The sequence below is a fragment of the Dipodomys spectabilis genome, unplaced genomic scaffold (assembly GCF_019054845.1).
Source record: "Dipodomys spectabilis isolate Male_0828 unplaced genomic scaffold, ASM1905484v1 ptg000021l, whole genome shotgun sequence".
Classification (NCBI taxonomy): Eukaryota; Metazoa; Chordata; class Mammalia; order Rodentia; family Heteromyidae; genus Dipodomys; species Dipodomys spectabilis.
Window position 1 is genome coordinate 6,110,366 of NW_024870698.1, and position 19,000 is coordinate 6,129,365.

At 43.1% G+C, this 19,000-nt stretch overlaps 1 protein-coding gene across 1 annotated transcript in view; it reads right to left on the minus strand.

The window, feature by feature from the left end:
• Window positions 1–12,638, minus strand: part of Adgra3 (adhesion G protein-coupled receptor A3) — a 99,767-nt gene extending 87,129 nt beyond the window's left edge. Inside the window, exon 1 of the mRNA XM_042674795.1 lies at window positions 12,406–12,638. Within this exon, the coding sequence (XP_042530729.1) occupies window positions 12,406–12,638 (233 nt within the window). The remainder of the gene's footprint in view (window positions 1–12,405) is intronic.
• Window positions 12,639–19,000: the final 6,362 nt, after the last annotated feature.

Below are 19,000 nucleotides of genomic sequence, written 5' to 3' on the forward strand. Positions count from 1 at the left end.
CTCTTGAGTAGTAACCAATAATAAAATACTATATTACAAATCTCAGGACTGCTGCTTCTGGTCATTTCCACACTTGCTAGATGGTAATACACAGGGGACACTGAAATTCCTTCCTGCTGCAGTCAGTCATTTAGACCTAATATGCACTAGGTGAAAATTCTCAGTTACTGGTTTTCCACCAGTCAGTCACCTGTATAGAAATATTTTCACAGAAATCAGTCTGTGATATCAATTGTTCTACAAAGACAAATACACCAGCTGTGAAAGAGAACATTTAGGTTGTCTGTGACATTTAAGCACATAACAGTTGTTAGAACTGCAGACCCAGAGTCACTGTCCTGGGCAAGAAGCCAGACCTTGCAAACCACCAACCATGTAACTTGAGAAGATCAATTTACCTATCCATGCTTCAGCTGGCATACCTGTTAAACATGGCCGGCACAAACCACAAAGAGCTGTTTTAACCACTTAGATGATGTATATAGAGCATTTAGCACAGTACCTTTCACACTGCAAATATCCAAACATTATCAAATCAGTTATGGGTGCTGAAGTTCTGAAGACCAAAGAGTTCTAGAGAAACCTCAAGGTTCTCATGGAATCAGTTGTAAGAGAAAGTCAAACTACCTACCACTAGAAAAAGGTTTTCATTCTTTCTTGATGATTAATTTTATATATAAAATTAAGGGATGCCCACATAGTTATCAATACATTACTTCTGCTGTGTTTGGGAAGGCATTGTCTAAACCTGTGGGGCCTGAATATAAAAGAGATAGACAAATTCTTCCCTGCTAGAGCTGGGATGTCTTTTTCTGTACTAGGCCATCTATGGTCATAGCTCCCAGCCTTTAAGATCTAGACTGGAATCTTATTCTCAGATTCTGAAGCCCTGGACCAGATCACACAACCAGACTTCCTAGGTTCTTCACATTTTGCACACGAAGGGACTTCTCAGTCTACACAACCACATGAGCCAATTCCTTTCATAGATCTCTTCTATCCATCAATGTATCTACCTAGATCCTATTGGCTCATTTTCTCTACAGAACCCCAGTTTGCCTACATATAAAGCAATAAAACTGGGGTTACACTAAAACTAACTTCATCTGAAGGCTAAAGAGTTTTCTGATCATAAACTGTTTGTTAAATGGCAACTCCTTTGTACAACTATTTAAAGGTGATTTTTTTTAAAAGAAAAAGTGTCTTGAAATCCCTCTCTTGGAAGACAGCAGGGAGGAAAGGGTCAGGATCTTTAGTTTTAGTTCATCCTCTTACAATATCCTAACTGAAAAATAAAGGTTTTTTTGGTTTGTTTGTTTTTTTTTTAAGTAACTGTGTCAGAATAAAATACAACTATTAAGGCTGACATCATGACAATTGAAGAGTAAGGAATAATCTAAGCAAGCCACAGTAGCTCACCTCATAGCTAGAAAGGGAATCAGATATTTACCTGCAGGTCCAGGATACTCCCCACACTTTCCTGCTGCCAGCTCCTCTCACTCAAGAGGTACAAAGACTTAGGACAGAAGATCCTCCTCCTATTTCCTCCCTTATTTTTGCTATACACAGCAAAGACAAAACACCTCCAATTTAAAATGTTTTATAGGGCTGGGAAGGTGGTTCAGTGTTTGAGTGCTTGCCTTGCATGCATGAGGCCCTAGGTCGATTCCTCAGCACCACATAAGCAGAAAAAGCCGGAAGTGGCGCTGTGGCTCAAGTGCTAGAGCGCTAGCCTTGAGCTACAGAGCTGAGGGAGTGCCCAGACCCAGAGTTCAACCCCCACAACAACAACAACAACAATAATAATAATGCAAGTAGATCTACTCCAGTCCTACTTAAGGAGGATAGTTGGGGAAGAATGGAGACTTTTTTCTTTAATAAGATTTACTGAGTGTTCATGGGCTAGATGCTGGGGATACAGACAAATGTATATATTCTCATAAGACAGCAAAGGGGTGCAAATAAATAATTTCAAAAAAAGCACCAAAGTTGCTGCATGCAACACTGCATTGTGGGTAATGGGTGGTGTCCAGGAAAGATGCGCCAGCTGAGCAATATTCACTATGGTAGTGGAAAGACTCTGGAAGATTTTACACATGGCTTGTTTAAAATAAACACACAAACAACAGACGGCTTAAAATTCAAGCATATAAAAACAAAAACCTACATGACTCTAACAGAAAGCATATCTGTCTTAAACACAGCCATGCAGACGAAGGCAGTGGTAGTCAATTTCTCTTCAGCTTTTCATGAGAAGACAGTCAGGAATAATTGCACAACCAAACAAAGAAGGCTTCTTTGAGTCTTATCTTGATTGGAAAGAAATCAATTTAATTAGCCTTAGATTCAAGAAGGCTTAACGAAAGAAAACTTTAACAACAGTGTTGAGAACCTGCATTATTAGTTACATCTCTAGGGCTGATCAAAGTTTCCTTCCATTAACATCTCAGAAGGGTTTAGTCAATACCACCTACAAGCCATCTTCTCTCCCATTCACCATGTGAGGTAAGCAAAGGCCATATGCCCTTCTAGTCTCTAACATCTACTGTTCTTCCCCCACACTTGATATTAGATCTACCATGAGCACATCATTGCATGGATCAAGGGAGAAGTCTCTGGCACCAAGTATAAGAGATGAGGCACAGATGAAGCCAGTCACAATGCAACCGTACAGAGTCTAACTGAGAAATGCCTTCGCATTGAGGCATGAGTTCATTCCCATTTGTCAATCACACCATGTACACTATGCCCCCCAAGTTTGGGGCGGGGTGGGAGCTGGGGAGTCTGAGTAACCCCAGGGATCCTTTCCTTCCTCCTAGCCTGGGAGTTCCGGGGTATGCTTATTTGCACTTGTGGAAAGACACCTTAGGCTGCAGGTGGGGGAGAGCCCTTTCACACACAAAGCCACCAGTTCTGCCAATGGATTTTTCTCTTGGCATGCTGGCACTCTCATTAGGCAGAATCACGATGGTTTAATAAAAACTCAAAACAGACAGTGACAATGATGGACAATTTGGTCTACTTTCTTGTATATTGGAACACGTAATTCTTTAGACCTGTCTTCTCCCCTCTCCTCATGGTGGTCACCTGGAAAGAAATGAAGAGATGGTAGATATACACAACTCAAATAGTATGAAATTTAAACTGAGGAAGGTAAAATATGATGGGGAAGATAAAGGACTAAGAGGGTCAGTATCTGAATTTAAAATGCTGGTTCTCAGGTTCTCAGCCTGGCACACAAGTTCTGTGCTCTGAAATCTCTCCAACATACCTGTCAATCATAAAATCTCCAATACAACTAGGTAGGCCTCACTCCAGTCTGCTTCAGACCCATCCAAAAGGAAGCAAGAAAATAATGAAATAAATGCAACATGATGACCTGTTTTCTTAGAAACCTCAGCTGTCAACTGGAAAACAAAAAACATTGAAACTAAAAATGTTTGTAAGTGAACATAAATAAATGATTCTTCTATAGATACACTGAATTATCTTCAACCTCACTTATTATCAGACTACAAAGTAAAAGAAGCTTCTTTCGATTATCAGACTAGAAAGAGTGATACATTTTTCCAGAGATGGTACATTCATGGGGTGCTTGGGTCTCTCAATAAGGCTAAGAAATTAATCTCTCATTTTAAATCTCAAGAAAGGATTAAGGAGACAGGACAGGGCCTATACCTATATCTGATTTGTTACCTGCTTCTCCTCACCTTTAAATACTGTTGGACAAATGCTTGAGACTGTTTGAACAATCACATCTCTAACATTCACTATTCTTACCCCACACTTGGCATCGCTGCTCAACTTGACAAGTCTCTTTTGCCTACAAACAAGGCTGCATCTTCACCTCTATATTTTCTTCCCTAGAAACCTCTTAATGTCATCAGTCTCGACCCCTCCCTCCCAAAGAGGCAGCTTTCCTCAATTTGTTCCTCTCCTATTTCCATCTTGTTTTGCTGTAACAGATGACAGCTGGAAAGTACAATGAACCCTTTAGGTAACTGCATGAATGTTCAATGCATTCTCAATCTAGGTGACATCAGAATCTACCAGGAGCCCCATCCCTCAGAACACAAGCATGCCTTTGAGTTTAATATTCCCTGGCGATTCAAATGACATTCGCTAACTAACAGTAAATTCACCAGCCAGGTAACAGGGAAACTAGGATTGGCATGGATACTGGCCTGGGCCGGGCCTCAAGCATCCTTTGTCACTTCATTGTACCATGCTACAGAGCTCCACCAATCTCTGTGTGTGCCCTGTTATCATGTGAACACCTTGAAAACGGCCTGTGCAAACAATGAAGTAACTGTGTGCTGCAGCTCTGCCCAACTCAAGGCTGGAAAAAAGCTGTGTGCCCAGGAGACAGTTGAGACAGAAAAAGCAATGAGCACCACAGAAAGAAAGGATCTACATCACTCAGTTCTTAGAGCAAGATCATTCCTAAAGCAGTCCAGGAAAAAAAAAAAAAATTCCATTTTAGAAACGCTCACTGTTCATTAAAGTTTCGAAAACTCCACAAGCAGTCTCCAGCTATTCTCTGCTAGCTTAGCAGTGTGACACTGGAGGGGAGATAGAGGTTTAAAATCTTATCACAGAAAACTAGTCTGGCTGATCATATCTAACCAAAAAGATACACAACAGATACTATACACCTAAGCAGGCAAGAGGCAGGAGCTCCAGAACTGCATGCAAGATTAGGTCGAACAGGCCAAAATAGTCGTTTAATGCCTGAGGAGTCCCCTAAATCCACCCAAACTACCCCAAGCAGAGCAGGGCTGAGAACCTGTTTGCCAAAAGAATGCAATTGATTAAAAAACTCTTAGGTACTTATTATCTAGAATACCACTGAAGAAGTAAATTCCAGCATTTGGAAGATACAGACTCAAATCGGGGCTTGTACTTTGCACCCAAGATCAGGAGGTCTGGGGATGAAAGAAAGAGCAAGAAGGTTCTGGATTCTTTTTATTTCAACCCCTTAAACTTTGCAAGTGCCCTCTAGGCCCTGAACAGACTTTGCTGAGTAAAATACTCAAACGCAAAGCCTATTATCTGCTCAGTACTTGGCTTGTTACTAAAAGGGCTCTCTGGGATCTTTCTCCATCCCAGCCCACCCTCTGTAGAAAGGAATTCCCTCACAGGATATGCAGAACTGATGAAAAGTTTAGTCAAAAAGGAAAAACCTAACCTTACAAGGAACTGCTCATTTTTTAAAGCTCTCTTTCTGGCTGAAGCTATGTCTAGTTGAACACAGAGGCAAGCTAAACCACTCATAAAACACTAAAATGATTTTGAGTTATAAGAATTACATAAACTTGGGCAACAATTGAAAACTGAAGAAGCAAGTTTGTATCTGCAGCTCCTTAATCTTTGTGGAAACTACTAAGACTTAAAAAATAGTAATAATAATTGGGTTTCAAGCTACTGTGTTCACTTTCTGAACTACTTTCAGGAATTTCTGCTTCTGTCTTTTAAAACAAAAAAAAATCATCTTTCCAGGCTTCAGGGATCAGAAGCTGGAATGGCATAAGGACGGAGCTCTCTAACCACTTGTATTTGTGTGTGGACTTGGCAGGAGGCCAAACCCACCACCTTCTCTGCGAAACGCCTCGTCTACAGGACTCCAAGCAGGCAAGAAGCAACAGGATCCAGACATGGCTGGGTCATGCAACATTTTGTCGTCATATCAGAAAAACTTCAGACATAAACTCAAGAACCAAATGCCTGAGTTGGCAACAAATTCCTTAATATTTCTAAGCAATATTCCCAGTAGGTATTTAAGCGACTTTAAAGGAAATAAGCAAAAACTCTTCTTTGTTAGAATACCTGAATACCTATCGCTCTTTCATCTGCCCCCACTTTCTCTGATTTTTAACAGTCCCCTTTTCATATCATTGTTAGCAATAAAAAACAAAATGATACACCCACCCATACTGCAGGTGCTGTGCTGAGCTTGGTCTGAGTCCTTTCCCTCAAGAGTTTGTGCATTGTGAGAGGAACACTGGAGTCACGAAGAGACTCAAGAGGTATAGGGATGTAGCTCAGCACTAGTGTACATCTTTACTAACATGGGATAGGGGGAGGAGATGTGACACCAAGCCCAGAGATTAATACCTGCCGCTGACAGCTACCCAGTTCAAAAAGGACAGTGATTAAGGCCTCTGTAATCACTGAGCTGGCTTGTGAAGGTTCTAGAATTTATCACTCCACAGATTCCAAAGGAAAGATGACAGGAACCCACATACAAACTCCCTCAATGAGAGGTAGGGCAGGGCCAAGAATCAAATATCTGAGTTCAACCCTTGCAAGAAAGCATCAGATCCTCTTATTTGACTCCTGAACCCCTTCCTCTCAACACAGGCCTACCAGGTTAGCACTGTCTCAACAGCTGATCATAAAACAAAAACAAACAAAAAAATCCTGTGGCAAATATTGGGAAATCAGGTTATATGAAACGTAAGAGCTAGAAGTCAGAGATAACGACCTTTTCTTTTTCTTTTCTTTTGGGTCCAGTGGCTCCCTAGGTAGGATGTTCAGGCCAGGTTTCTGGTCTAATCCCTGGCCTCCTTTCCCGTGGGTAAACTCATCTGGCAAAGAACTGACATGCTACACAAGCAGTTGCATCTCCAGGCAGAATGCTGCTGGAATGAGGCAGTGTGGGCCATCTGCCATTGAACTTGAATCTGATCGTGTAGCAGAACTGGACAGTCTCACCACCGATTGCACTGGGCAGTTCACTTTCCCAAAGGGTCTTTTCACACCCTTCCCACCTTGCTCCTCCTACCCGCTGTCTTGGAGCAGAAGGCAGTGGGGCAGGAGCTGCCTCCCCTCGTGTTCCACTTCTCTCTTACCACGGTAAAGAGGAAACGCCCTTGTTGCTATCAAAAGCTTCCACCTGTCTCTGGCTCCAAAGCAACTCTCCTACCATGATCATGTCTCACTCCCTTAAGAGACACACTAATCCTATTCCCAAAATGCCCAGAAAACTCAAACTTCCCCTCAATCCTATATCCCTAACGGCCTGGTATATGTGCCTTCTCATTATCCTCAACCGGTGAAAGCCCCAATTCCTGAATATTTTCAGAGCCCTGCTCCTAACCTGTTTTTCTTTTTTCTTTTCCAGCCTTAGTTACTTTCTCAAGTAGGATTGGTAAGAAGGGGTTGGTGGGTGGTGGGACAGGTGTTTAGATTGTCAGCTGCCTTTCACTGAAACTTCCCACATGGCTGGGGCTTATGGGTGTGAACTACCATACCCAGTTAACCCTAAGGTTTTAGGCCCAAGATGGCTCTACCAGTGCAGCCACTCCCATCTGGAAACATTATTGGATAACAAAGATCCCCCTCTGCTTCCCCAACCTCTGCGATGCCCCTGCTGAGTCTCCTTTCAGCAATTCTCAATGCTCCCTTGTGGTTCTGCCTTGCTCTTCTTCTTCTTCCCCAAGGTTCCAATCCAGCAAGCCTCTGAGAGACCATATGCAGGCCTATGTCCCCAAGGTAGCCCTCCCATCAGTGGCCGAATACAGTCCCTCCAGCCCAACTGGGCAATTCTTCCCCTTACCCAGCAGGCCTTTTACCCTCCAGTCCAAACTCCCCCTTCCTACAGGTTGCACTCTATTCTTCACTCCTCAAAGAAAAGAAAAACTCTCCCACTGACAGTCCCACAGACTTCTACCTCATTCATCATATTTACTACTTACTTACAGATATCCTTTAACTGCACCCTCAGAGTTTGCTTCCTACAGTACAAATCATCTCCACAAATGTCCATATTTCTGAACAACTCACACATTTCTTTTTTGTTCCTTTTTTCTTTTTCTTTTTTTTTGCCAGTCCTGGGGCCTGAACTCTGGGCCTGGGCATTGTCCCTCAGCTCAAGGCGAGTGTTCTATCACTTGAGCCACAGCGCCACTTCTGTTTTTTTCTGTTTATGTGTTGCTAAGGAATAGAACCCAGGGCCTCATGCATGCAAGGCAAGCACTCCTGCCACTGAGCCATCTTCCCAGCCCCAACTCACACATTTCTTATGCCTGGTACTGGTCTATACCAGCAAAGTCCAAATAATTAACAGTTCTCTCACAGCAAACAAATTTAACTGTTTATAAATAAAAACATTAATTCATGAACTGTTCTGTCAAGTCATCTGAGAAAAACGGAGACTTCATCCTTATATTTCTTAACAAACTGGAAGTAATTTGAAAATTATTACTTTGTCTAGAATCACCAGAAAACAACTGCAGGGAAGTACACATAGGAAACCCACATAGGAAAGTACACTTTCTATTAATGAAGTTGCAGGCAATGTTGCATATAAAACAGGCATAGTAAATAATTTATCTTTCTGCAGAAATGATTAATTGCAGGTATATCTTCGTTTAATTTGCATGCAAAAATGAGAGTTGCTATCTAACCCTTGAAAAAAGTATACATGAGAGCCTGAGAAAACAGGTTCAAGAATTTCTACCAGTCTGCTTCTGGTACACACAGTTACAGAAATGAGCTAACACGGCTGAATAGAAATAGAATAGCCAAATAGAAATTTATCCTTTCTTTGCATCTTCCCAATCTCACCAACTGATTGTCTCCCTGCACTACATGAAAACTCACAGAAAACCCTTAGCCACATCTAAAACCATTAAAAACTCAAAACAGAAGCTGGGCACAGGTTTCATGACTGTAATCCTAGCTACTCAGGAGGCTGAGATCTGAGGAAGGAGGTTCAAAGTCAGTTCAGACAGGTTAAGTCCATGAAACTCTTATCTCCAATTAACCAGCAACAAATCTGGAAGTGGAGGTATAGCACAAGTGGAATAGGGCCAGCCCTGAGTGAAAAAGTTAGTCATGAATTCAAGCCCCAGTGCCAGCACAACACACACACACACACACACACACACACACACACACACACACACACACACACACACACACACACACACACACACTCGCCCTCCAATCAAGGAGCCTGCCCTCTCTTTTCTGTCCACATGGACCCTTGCTCTGGATATTCTAAAAAGACCACTTCAAAGCATCCCATCTGAACACTGGTCTCTGCAAGCCTGGGCATGCTGAATCCCCCACTCCAACTCCTCCCATTCCTTTCCTTGTCCCTTTTCTGTTTTCTTTATTGCTATCTTTCATTCCTTAGGGTTAGCTCAGGGTATTCAGCATTCCTTAGGGTTAGCTCAGGGTATTCAGCTCATCAACTACACCAACTATGCTCCCAAGTCCTTGGTTGTCCTCTTGGTTCTTTTTGCTATATGTACATCCCATATTTGTAATTTCTCCTCCCAAATACCTGCAATTTCCTGGAGATCATGAAGATTGTTTGTGCAGGGTCAAACTCAGGGAGATGTGCATGTTAGGGGAGTACTCTACCATTGTACTACATCCCTAGCCTTGAATCATAATTTTATTTCTATCCTATAGTGAGTTATAGTATCCCCCACACACAAAGAAATATATACAAATATATGTATATATACAGATATAATATAAATATATGTAAACATGTATGTATATATTATATATGTACACACACACACACACATATCCCCGAGTCCTAATTGCCAGTCTCTTCTTTACTTTTTGCAAATAGGACCTTGTGGTAAACTCTAAATTCAATGACTGGTATCATTATGAGAGAAGAGATGACTTGAGACACAAAGACACTCAAGGAAGGCAGCCAGGTACGGATAGCTCAGGCTTATAATCCCAGGTACAGATAGCTCATGCTTATAATCCTAACTATTGAGGAGGCTGAGATACGAGGATGATAGTTTAAACATAGCCTGACCAAACAAATCCAAGAGACTCTGTGTGTGTGCACGCACTGAGGATCTGAACTCAGGGCCAGGGTGCTGTTCCTTAGCTTTGTAACCTACTGCTCCCACTTCTGGCTTTTTGCATTTAATTGGAGATAAGCATGTCTTGACATTCCATTCCTGCCTGGGCTGGCTTCAAACCAGGATCTCAGCCTCCTGAGTAATTAGGATTACAGGCAACATTACAGGCAAGTTAGTTTACTATTATAGGCATGAGTCACTGGTAGCCAACTTCTAAGAGACTCTTATCTCCAACCAACTATCAAAAAGCTAGAGGCAGAAGTGTGTCTCAAATGGTAGAACACCAAATGCAGAGTGGAGCCATACTATCACAAACCTAATAATGGAAAATCAGAAGCTGAAGGAAGAAGCTTGGTACAGCTGACATCTTGATTCTAAACTCTGGACTCCAGCATGTAGAAGAATAAATCTGTTCCTGCAACTCAGCAAGATTGTGGTTATAAAGAGCAGTCCTATACAACAAGACAAGTCCTACACAACAAGTCCAGTCTTCAACATGAGACCTATTCCAAGAAGCCACTCAGCTAAAAACAAGTTCAATTAAGTATTAGGATAGCAGGAAAAAAAAAGAGGGGAAAATATGAGAACTGTAGAGAAAGAATCTAACAGAAGGTCCCAGGCACAAAATAACTAGAGGAAACTGGACCTACCATTGGTTCATACTGAGCTGGATTCCTCATACAGTAAAAATGCCTCCACCAGGCCAGAATGATCAGGAATGAACTTCCATCTAACTTAACAGATTTCATGTATCTCTTAATAAACTATCTCCTTTCATTAAATGAATTTTATTCATCGTATTTTCATCCAAAAAGCTCTCAGATTTAAGAAAAAGGATTTAAATGACATTTCAAAGGAAATTATATCTTAGCTCACAAAAAACTTAGGACAATCGTTCAATTGATAATAGGCTAAGATGTGATTTCCTACATAGCATACATAGATAGGTAGATAGCTAGTATTTTTTTTCCTGCAAAACAAAATCAACAACTTACAATTAGTTAATCAAAAGCAGCTGGAATTGTTGACATTTCCAAAAAAAAAACTGGACCTAAACAGGAATCAATGTAGTGCACTCTGTGCTTGACCCAGAACCTAAAATGTTTACAAAGTCACTGCAAGATGACTAATTTTTGCAGACTTCCAAGGAACCTCAACACTGGGTTTTTTTTTTCTTCACTAAACTCACACTGTAATTAAAAGTCCCATACCCAAAGTTTCCACTTCAAAGCAACTGTGCAAGAAAGAACTATGACATGATGGTTGGTCACTGAGTCAAACAAAATAAAAAAACGAGTCACCCTCAAGCCACCATAAACAGACAGATCCATCACTCATGCGCAATTTTCCAGGGTAAAAGCTTTCCTAATTTAAGAAATGGAAATGAAGAGTAAACAAAGGTGTTGGATTTATAACTTTCGTCTATATATCTTCTGCTGAATTTGTATTCTAAGCCTCATTTTTGAGTTGCTCCATAAATCACGCAGCGCCCTGACTTCAGGGTTTCCCAGTGGTAGCCTTGATTCTTTTTTAGGAAACCAACCAAAACAACGTCAGAGAAACAGAGCCTGGGGACTCGTATTTCAGTCTGACAAAATATCCATTAGAAACACTTAAAGACTTTTCCAAACCAATTCATCGTTCAGGAAAAAAAAAAATTAAAAACAAATCTAGTCACCAGGGCCAAAATGTTCAGCTAGAGTTGGCAGAAGAGCGCCTGCAAAAAGAAAAATAGAATAAAGGCTAGACTCTGAGTCCTAAGCACGGTGAATGACCAAAACAAACAACAAACAGCAGCAACCAAAACTTTCCTTCCAGGGGGAAAGTCAATCGAAAAGCAAGAGTCCCCTGGAGTTAGAAAAGTTCAGTTCTTGAACTTCTTGGCTTTTCCACGCGAGCAGCTGGGAACGAGGGCCCGGAAGCCGGGTGCACCACTTTCCTCGCCTGTTCCTCCCCTCTTTTCCACACAGCTCCATCTGGTGAAAAGTGTACTGTGTAGGTGTCCTGACACTGAGATCACAAACGAGGAACGGGGGGAGAATCCCGGAGGTGGGGATCCCATGGCTGGGGGAAGCGGGGGACGTCCACACAGTCCTGCGAAAAGCGATCTGGACACAACTTGGTTGACACAGAAGCCGGAGGCGGCCCGGGGCCGGGGGAGGGGGCCGGGGCCGGGGGGGAGGGAGGGCCGGGGCCGGGGCGGGGGGGGGGGGGGGGCGGCCCGGAGGGCCCCGGCGTCCGCCCGCGGCGCCAGCCCGATGAATGGGCTTTAACTCGGCCCCGAGCGAGCGTGTGTACTCGCATCCTCACGTGGCCCGGCGCAGACACACCAGCGCCGCGCCGGGGAACCCGAAAACTAAACTTTGCAAAACTAGCGAAGCCGGGGGAGGGGGGGGGAGGCTCGTCGGGCCACCCCGCCCCCCCACCCCGAGAACCCGGCGTACCCCCTTCCATCCCACCCCAACCCCGGCCCGCAGCTCCAGCCACACAAAGGCACGGGGGTGCCTGGCCGCCGCGGCAAACGGGAAAGGGGGTGGGGAGGAGCGCGCGCCCCGCGGCTACTCACAGCGTGACCGTGCGGTTGGGCAGCGTGTCCGGGGGCAGGACCTGCGCGAGCTCCAGGCTGCTGCACACCACCTTCCCCTCGACGGCGCCCGCCGCCCGGCCGCCGCCGCGGGGCCGCCCGTCCTGCTTGCAGCCCGGGGGCAGCGCCGCGACGCCCCCGCCGCCCGCTCCCAGCACGGCGAGCAGCGCGAGCGGCAGCAGCAGACGCTGCGCGCGGCCCCGGGGCGGCTCCATGCTGCGGGCCAGGCCTGCGGGGCCCGAGCGCTGGGCGGGCGGGCGGACGGACGGGCGGACGGCGCACTGGCCTAGCGGGCGGCTCCGGAGCGCGGGCGGGCGAGGGCGCAGGGCGAACCCCGCGGGGCGCGGAGCCTCATGGCAGCCGGAGGACGGGCCTTCCTCGGCGCCGACATGCTTCTTTGTCCGCCCGGCCTCTCGCTGGAGCCTCGGGGTCACGGCCGCTGGGTCCCCAGAGCCGCTGCACAGTCCAGCGGGAGCGCCGCCTTCTCCTCCCCAGGCCCCGCCCGGCCCGGCTCTGCTCGACCCCGCCTCGCCCGCCGCGCTCCGCCCCCCCAGTCCAGGCCACGCCTCTAGCAGAGACCACGCCCCTATCTGCCCCCCATCCCAAAGCTCCGCCCAATCCGGGCCGGCCACGCCCCCAACGCCGCGACCCAGCCCCGCCCCCCGAGCAGGCGTGGTTGCGCTCGGTGACCTGGCCTGGCGCGCCCGGAGGTGTGTACCCGGGCCGCGCTCGCTGTGGGCGCGGAGAGTGATGCTTGTGGAAGGAAGTTCTAACGATCCCAACTCCAGCCCAGCAGCTCCCCTCGCAGTCCCCTCCCCAGCAGACAGAGCCGCCCTGGGCGCCCCTAGGAACTTGCCTCTTGGTCAGGAGGAGCACTGGGGACTGGAGGACTGAATTTCCTTCACCTGAGCCCAGGGAGAAAGTGCTGGAAACCAAGTTACCTTGAGAGCAATCACCTTCCTGCCGCACTAGGGTAAGGTCTCCTCTGTGTGGTCTGCACCTGGGTCAGGAGACAAGTTTCTCCCCCTACCTCCTACCTGCCCTAGAAACAAACACCCCAATAAAGCAAACATCAAGCTGTTTCTGGCCTTCAGCAGAGGGGACTTGACTCCCGGCTGGCATGGTGGCCTTGGGAAAGAAGTTTCTCTCTTTGGTCAGAAGGTAGCTCAGATGGTCCAGAGTGGGAGCAGGGAGCAAACCGGCCCAGAAAGGCAAGCTGAGTTTATTGTTGTTCTATCAAGGCTGCAGGCCTCACCCTAACGCTTGCAAGGCCTGGGCTCATCTACCCTGTGCTTCACGTTTACAAGGCATATATCACATTAATAAAACGGGTTTTATTCGACCTTGAGAAATACGCCTTCATAAACAACCTGCAGCGCCTGGGTATGTACACAGAATTCTCTTCTCCCTGGGAGTTCCACTTTGAAACATGACATGTAAGTGGAAGCCAGACCTGAGCTGTTGGCGTACAGACTCCCCAAATGCCATTGTTTTCTGGGACAGGTCCCCTTAAGAAGGAGGGACTTGTTGCATGTGTGAGTGGACATTCGGAAGTCTCTCCTTTGGTTCATATGTTATAAGAAGAGGATTCTGGGAAAAGGCCTGCCCCTGGTATAGAAGTAGCCTTGGGAATTTTAAACAAAACAATTCTTGGATTCCAGGTCCCATGGATGTAACCTAGAGTAGGAAGTCTCTAGGTAACTAGCACTGGAGATTTTCCACCCTTGGGAAGAGAGATTTCTGACCTTTAATTACAGGATCTGGGGAAGCATGTTCTTAAATGAGAACATGAGAAAATACTGTGTAAGGTCCCTATAAAGTTAGTTTCAGAAGCCAGGTGTGATGGTACATGCCTTGGGGTGAGTAAGAAGGAGAGCAAGGCAGGAGTTGGAGGCCATCCCAGGCAACCTACTATCATAGCTCCAGCCAGCGATACATAGCAATACCCTATCCCAAAAGAAAAAGATTATTTCAAAGGGTATTTTCCAAGGATCCTATTAATGCCTTATCAGTAGTGAGAAATTGACCTCCACTTTATCAATTCATTTACACAAATTTGAATAACTGATCATTTGATCAATACTTTTTGAGATTTATATAGATTTTTTTGAGATTTATATAGACTCAATAGTGTGCAGCACTGTCTAATTAAATACACTAAGTTGAGAGAATCACTCTAGATCTGAGGTTGCACGTGTGTAACTGCGGTGTTGTAACAGGAGGTCTGATAGCCTGTGTTCAGTCCTTAAAAAGTAAATCACCAGGAAACAAATTTTTGTTTTCTATAGGGTGTCTGGTGTAACTATATTGCACTAAAAAAGTCACTAATGTATTGTTCAAAAGTGAATGCTTCATTTTCTTTGAGTTTCATTAAAGTTGAATGTAAATGCCTATTGCCTACCATATCAGTGTTGACCAACATATGTCTTCATGTTTCTGTGGGTAAAAATAATATAGTCTTTTTTAAAACTATTAACTGAGATTATTAAATATAGCTATGTCATGAGAAAGCTTTACCAGATACCCATGTTTGCTTGTAATCATATATATATATATGATACACACACACACACACACACACACACACACACACACACACTTGCTTCAGAAGGCAAACTTGCTCTTGAATTTATTTGGAGATTGAACCCTAATGAAATCATTATCATCAACCTTTGGCTCCATCAACTGTTTTCTTTTCAAAAAATAAAAACTTCTTACTGTAGCAATATGGCAGTTTTTAACAACCATGTTAATGTTTTCATAGTCATAAGTTGGTATGTGAGCTCAGAGTCTATGAGCATTTTCAAATCTATAGTTGAAGTGAACGTGCTTGTCTACTCTAAAATGTGTTGATCACAAGCACTGACAACTTCCCTACTGCAGTTGAGAAAGTTAACTCAAGTACAGAATTCTCCAGAAAAGACATTAGAAGTTGGTACCATGGTTCCAAGGAGAAAACATAGAGAAGATGTTTTTATTAAACAGATCATTTCAGCCATTCTTGCATAGGTAACACTGAGACCATCTTTGAAAATAAAGGTTATTAAAGATCACAAATGGTAGTTTAAAGCTAGAAAGAGCTTTGGAAAGTAACAACGCTGAAGCCTTAGGAATGCACAGAACCCTGTTATTATTGTGACCTAGTGTGACAGACAGTCCTTTCTACCTACAAAGATCTCAGAGGGTGACACTGTCTGAAATTTATCCTCTTACCCTTAATCAGACCACAATCTGTGCTTGAATTAAACTACTCCAGCACTGGAACACTTCTTGCCCAACTGGTCTATCTACTGCTCATCCTCCTTCAGGCCTCAGAACACCACCACACCACTTGCAGTTGTGAGACTTTATGGGACCTTTCCGATTTTTCACTCTGTGTGTAGTTGTACACAAAGGAAGTCTGGTAGAATCTGAGACACTGCTTGTTAAGCTATGCTTATGTACATAGAGTCCTATAAAACTGTATTATGTCAACTGTTGCCTTAAAGTTGGTAGATAGACCACATTCCAACACATCTGTGCTGCAAATCCTGTCTTGCCACATCACAAAGGGCTCCTAGATGATACCAGAGATATATTCAGAGATGCTTTATTTTTTTCTCAATAGAGAAACTGTATTAACAATGTGCATATATGGATGTATATATATATATATGTATATATATATATATATATAGTAAACACATGTCTACATGTGTTTAAATGTATGTGTTAAAGATTACAAACATGGATAGCCATATTTAGTATTAGCAATTTTTCCTATATATCCATCTTCTGTTTTTACCAGATTGTGACCTTCTGGAAGCTTCACTTAACCCCTTTTTAAATGATTCCCGCTTTTCATTTCCCTTTGTAAAACCTAAATGTAATTTCTTTTTCAGTTGTACATTTGTGTGCTGTGAATTTCCTCAGTATAGTATCATCTTTACAAATAACCTTATTTACCTTTTGTGGCATACTTTTATTGGTTGCTGCCAAATGCCTTTCCCAAACATCCTTCCTTTAGGTTAGGTAATCTCTTTGTCCTAACAGCTGATGAACTTGTAGCCATAAAGAATGTAAGCCTCTGCCATCTGATAGGGTTGCTGCTAAACACATATGGGTTAAACTTGCATGAATTTCAACTAATAGTGTAGAGACCTTTAATGTAAAAATTCCACTTTCTTAGTCATTTTAGTCACAATTTGAGCGCTCACTAGCTACTTGTGACAAGAAATCATTTTGATAACTAACTTCTGTGATGGGTGAAAATGACACTAATCGTAGACCTCTCCCCTGTCACTCCCATTCTTCCTGCTTTGGATGTGGGCATGGTACCAGGAGGTGAAGCAAAGTAAAAATTCTCAAGCAAAATTCCTAAATAGTAAAAGAAATGCAAGGGCAGACACCAATTAAATCTCTTAAATTCCTTATCCATGATGAATATTCTTCCATTTAAGATAGTGCCTGCCATGTGGATTGAAGTAAAAGCATTTGCTCATCCAAATTGTTTAAATCATACTCATTTTTAGGCCTCAAATACCTAGCAACATTCAGCATTTATACTCCTTTCAAGAAAGTTTTACAGAAATAAAACTTCTCTTGACTTAAGCATTTAGAGAACTGAGTATAAACTGCCAGCTACAGTCAACTAACTTAAAATGATTGAAGTTCAGTCTTCAATGATGAGGTGGAAATGTGTAATAGAATGATCAAATTAACAGCAAGAAAGAACCACAAGTCCTAGCACTTAAAATGTCTTAGTAACACCTCTAACAAGCCATGCTAATAAACAGACATTGTTTGTTTGTGTATCGTTTCCTGTTAATCTGTTAATTGTGACAGCTGTAGTTTCTATTTTCAGCCATTATATAGCATTGCTAGAATGTGTGTTTGGTCATTACACAGGACCCAGGAAGGGTCAGCAGTACGATCTCAAATAGCCCGGAGCTTCTTTAGACAGTGCTAGCTTCTGTTCTGACTTACACAGTGGCCTCTAGTAAATTGTTGTCTCACATCCAGTTCAATGAAAGTTTGAACTGAGACTAGTTTTAAGATGCTATGATTTTATCTTGCTGAATTATGAATTCTTTTGTCTGCTGTCAGTGCAATACATATCTGTGATAGTTAAGTGCTCTCTTTAGATGATCAAATTCTGTGTGTGTGTGTGTGTGTGTGTGTGTGTGTGTGTGTGTGTGTGTGTGTGTGTGTGTGTGTGTGTGTGTGTGTGTGTGTGTGTGTGTGTGTGTGTGTGTGTAATCCTGGGGATTGAACCTTGATCCTTGACTACTAGACAAGAACTTTCCACTTGAGTTCCAGCCCTGACTAAATAAATACTTTTCTAAAATGCTATTTTACTTACCCACTTCAGTGTAATTATTATCAATTATAAATATAAAATGGAAATATTAAACAAAAATTGACCAGAAATTCATGGGAGAAATAACCTTGATACAGTTCTAATTAAAATGCTCACATCGCATAGTTTATTCCAATGTAGAAAGCATACAGTGAGAAGCGGGGAAAAGAGATGGGATAAGCTAACCCACAGGGAATAATGTACAAATGAGCAGACCATCTGAATATTGAATCTTACAACATTCATATAAACTATCTGGATTGGCTCATCTATTTGTAGCTGGGTCTGAACTCAGTCACAATTTTCTTCAAAGTTGGTGTCATTCTAAGCCCCAACTTGAGGGCAGAAAGCAAGGTGGATTGACAGATGTAAGAATCCATAGGCTACTTGTTGCACTGAGAGAGGAAATTCAAACAGTGATGCTTGTCTATAATCAGAACTTGCCAAGTATCCCATCAAGCAGCTATAGTTATTGTGCTTTCTGAATAGAAGATACGTAGGACTATATTAAATGTCACCAATGGGTGGTTTCTTGTCAATAAAAATTGAGTGCTTCATATAGCTTAGATGGATACAGCAAATCATAAATACTGAGTGTCTCTTCAGTCTTTCCATTTCTTTTCTAGGCATTAGTAATTTCCTCATGTATTCCTTCAATTGTTTCTGTTCTCCACAGCTATACTTTACCTACTTTTCTTTGTCTGACATCATCTCACTGCTATTGCTCTATATAAAATATTATTTATCTCCTTTCCTTCCCCACACATATTTTCTGTAGAAAAATTAAATACCTCAGTTAATTTTCATTTGGGAGATTAGATTAACATTCTAAAAACATATTACCCAACAGAAAAAACAACAACAATCTGTGTGGGAAATTTAGAAATACATTCCACTGTAAGGAGGCAGATAATGTTCCCCAACAGCAGTATTTCCTGAGTCTATCTATTAAAGATAAACTGTTTTGTTATATTAAGTTGACTAATAACTATTAATGATATGCACAGTAGTTGATTTAGCAGTCATGGAATTTAAGGACAGTTAACATAAAATCCATTTGTTGAACTGAGCAGAATAAGAAAGTATATTTAAGCCAGGTGCTGGTGGCTCACGCCTGTAATTCTAGCTACTCAGGAGGCTGAGATCTGAGGATCATGGTTCAAAGACAGCCCTGGTAGGAAATTCCCTGAAATTCTTATCTCCAGTTAATTACCAGAAAACTGGAAGTGGCGCTGTGGC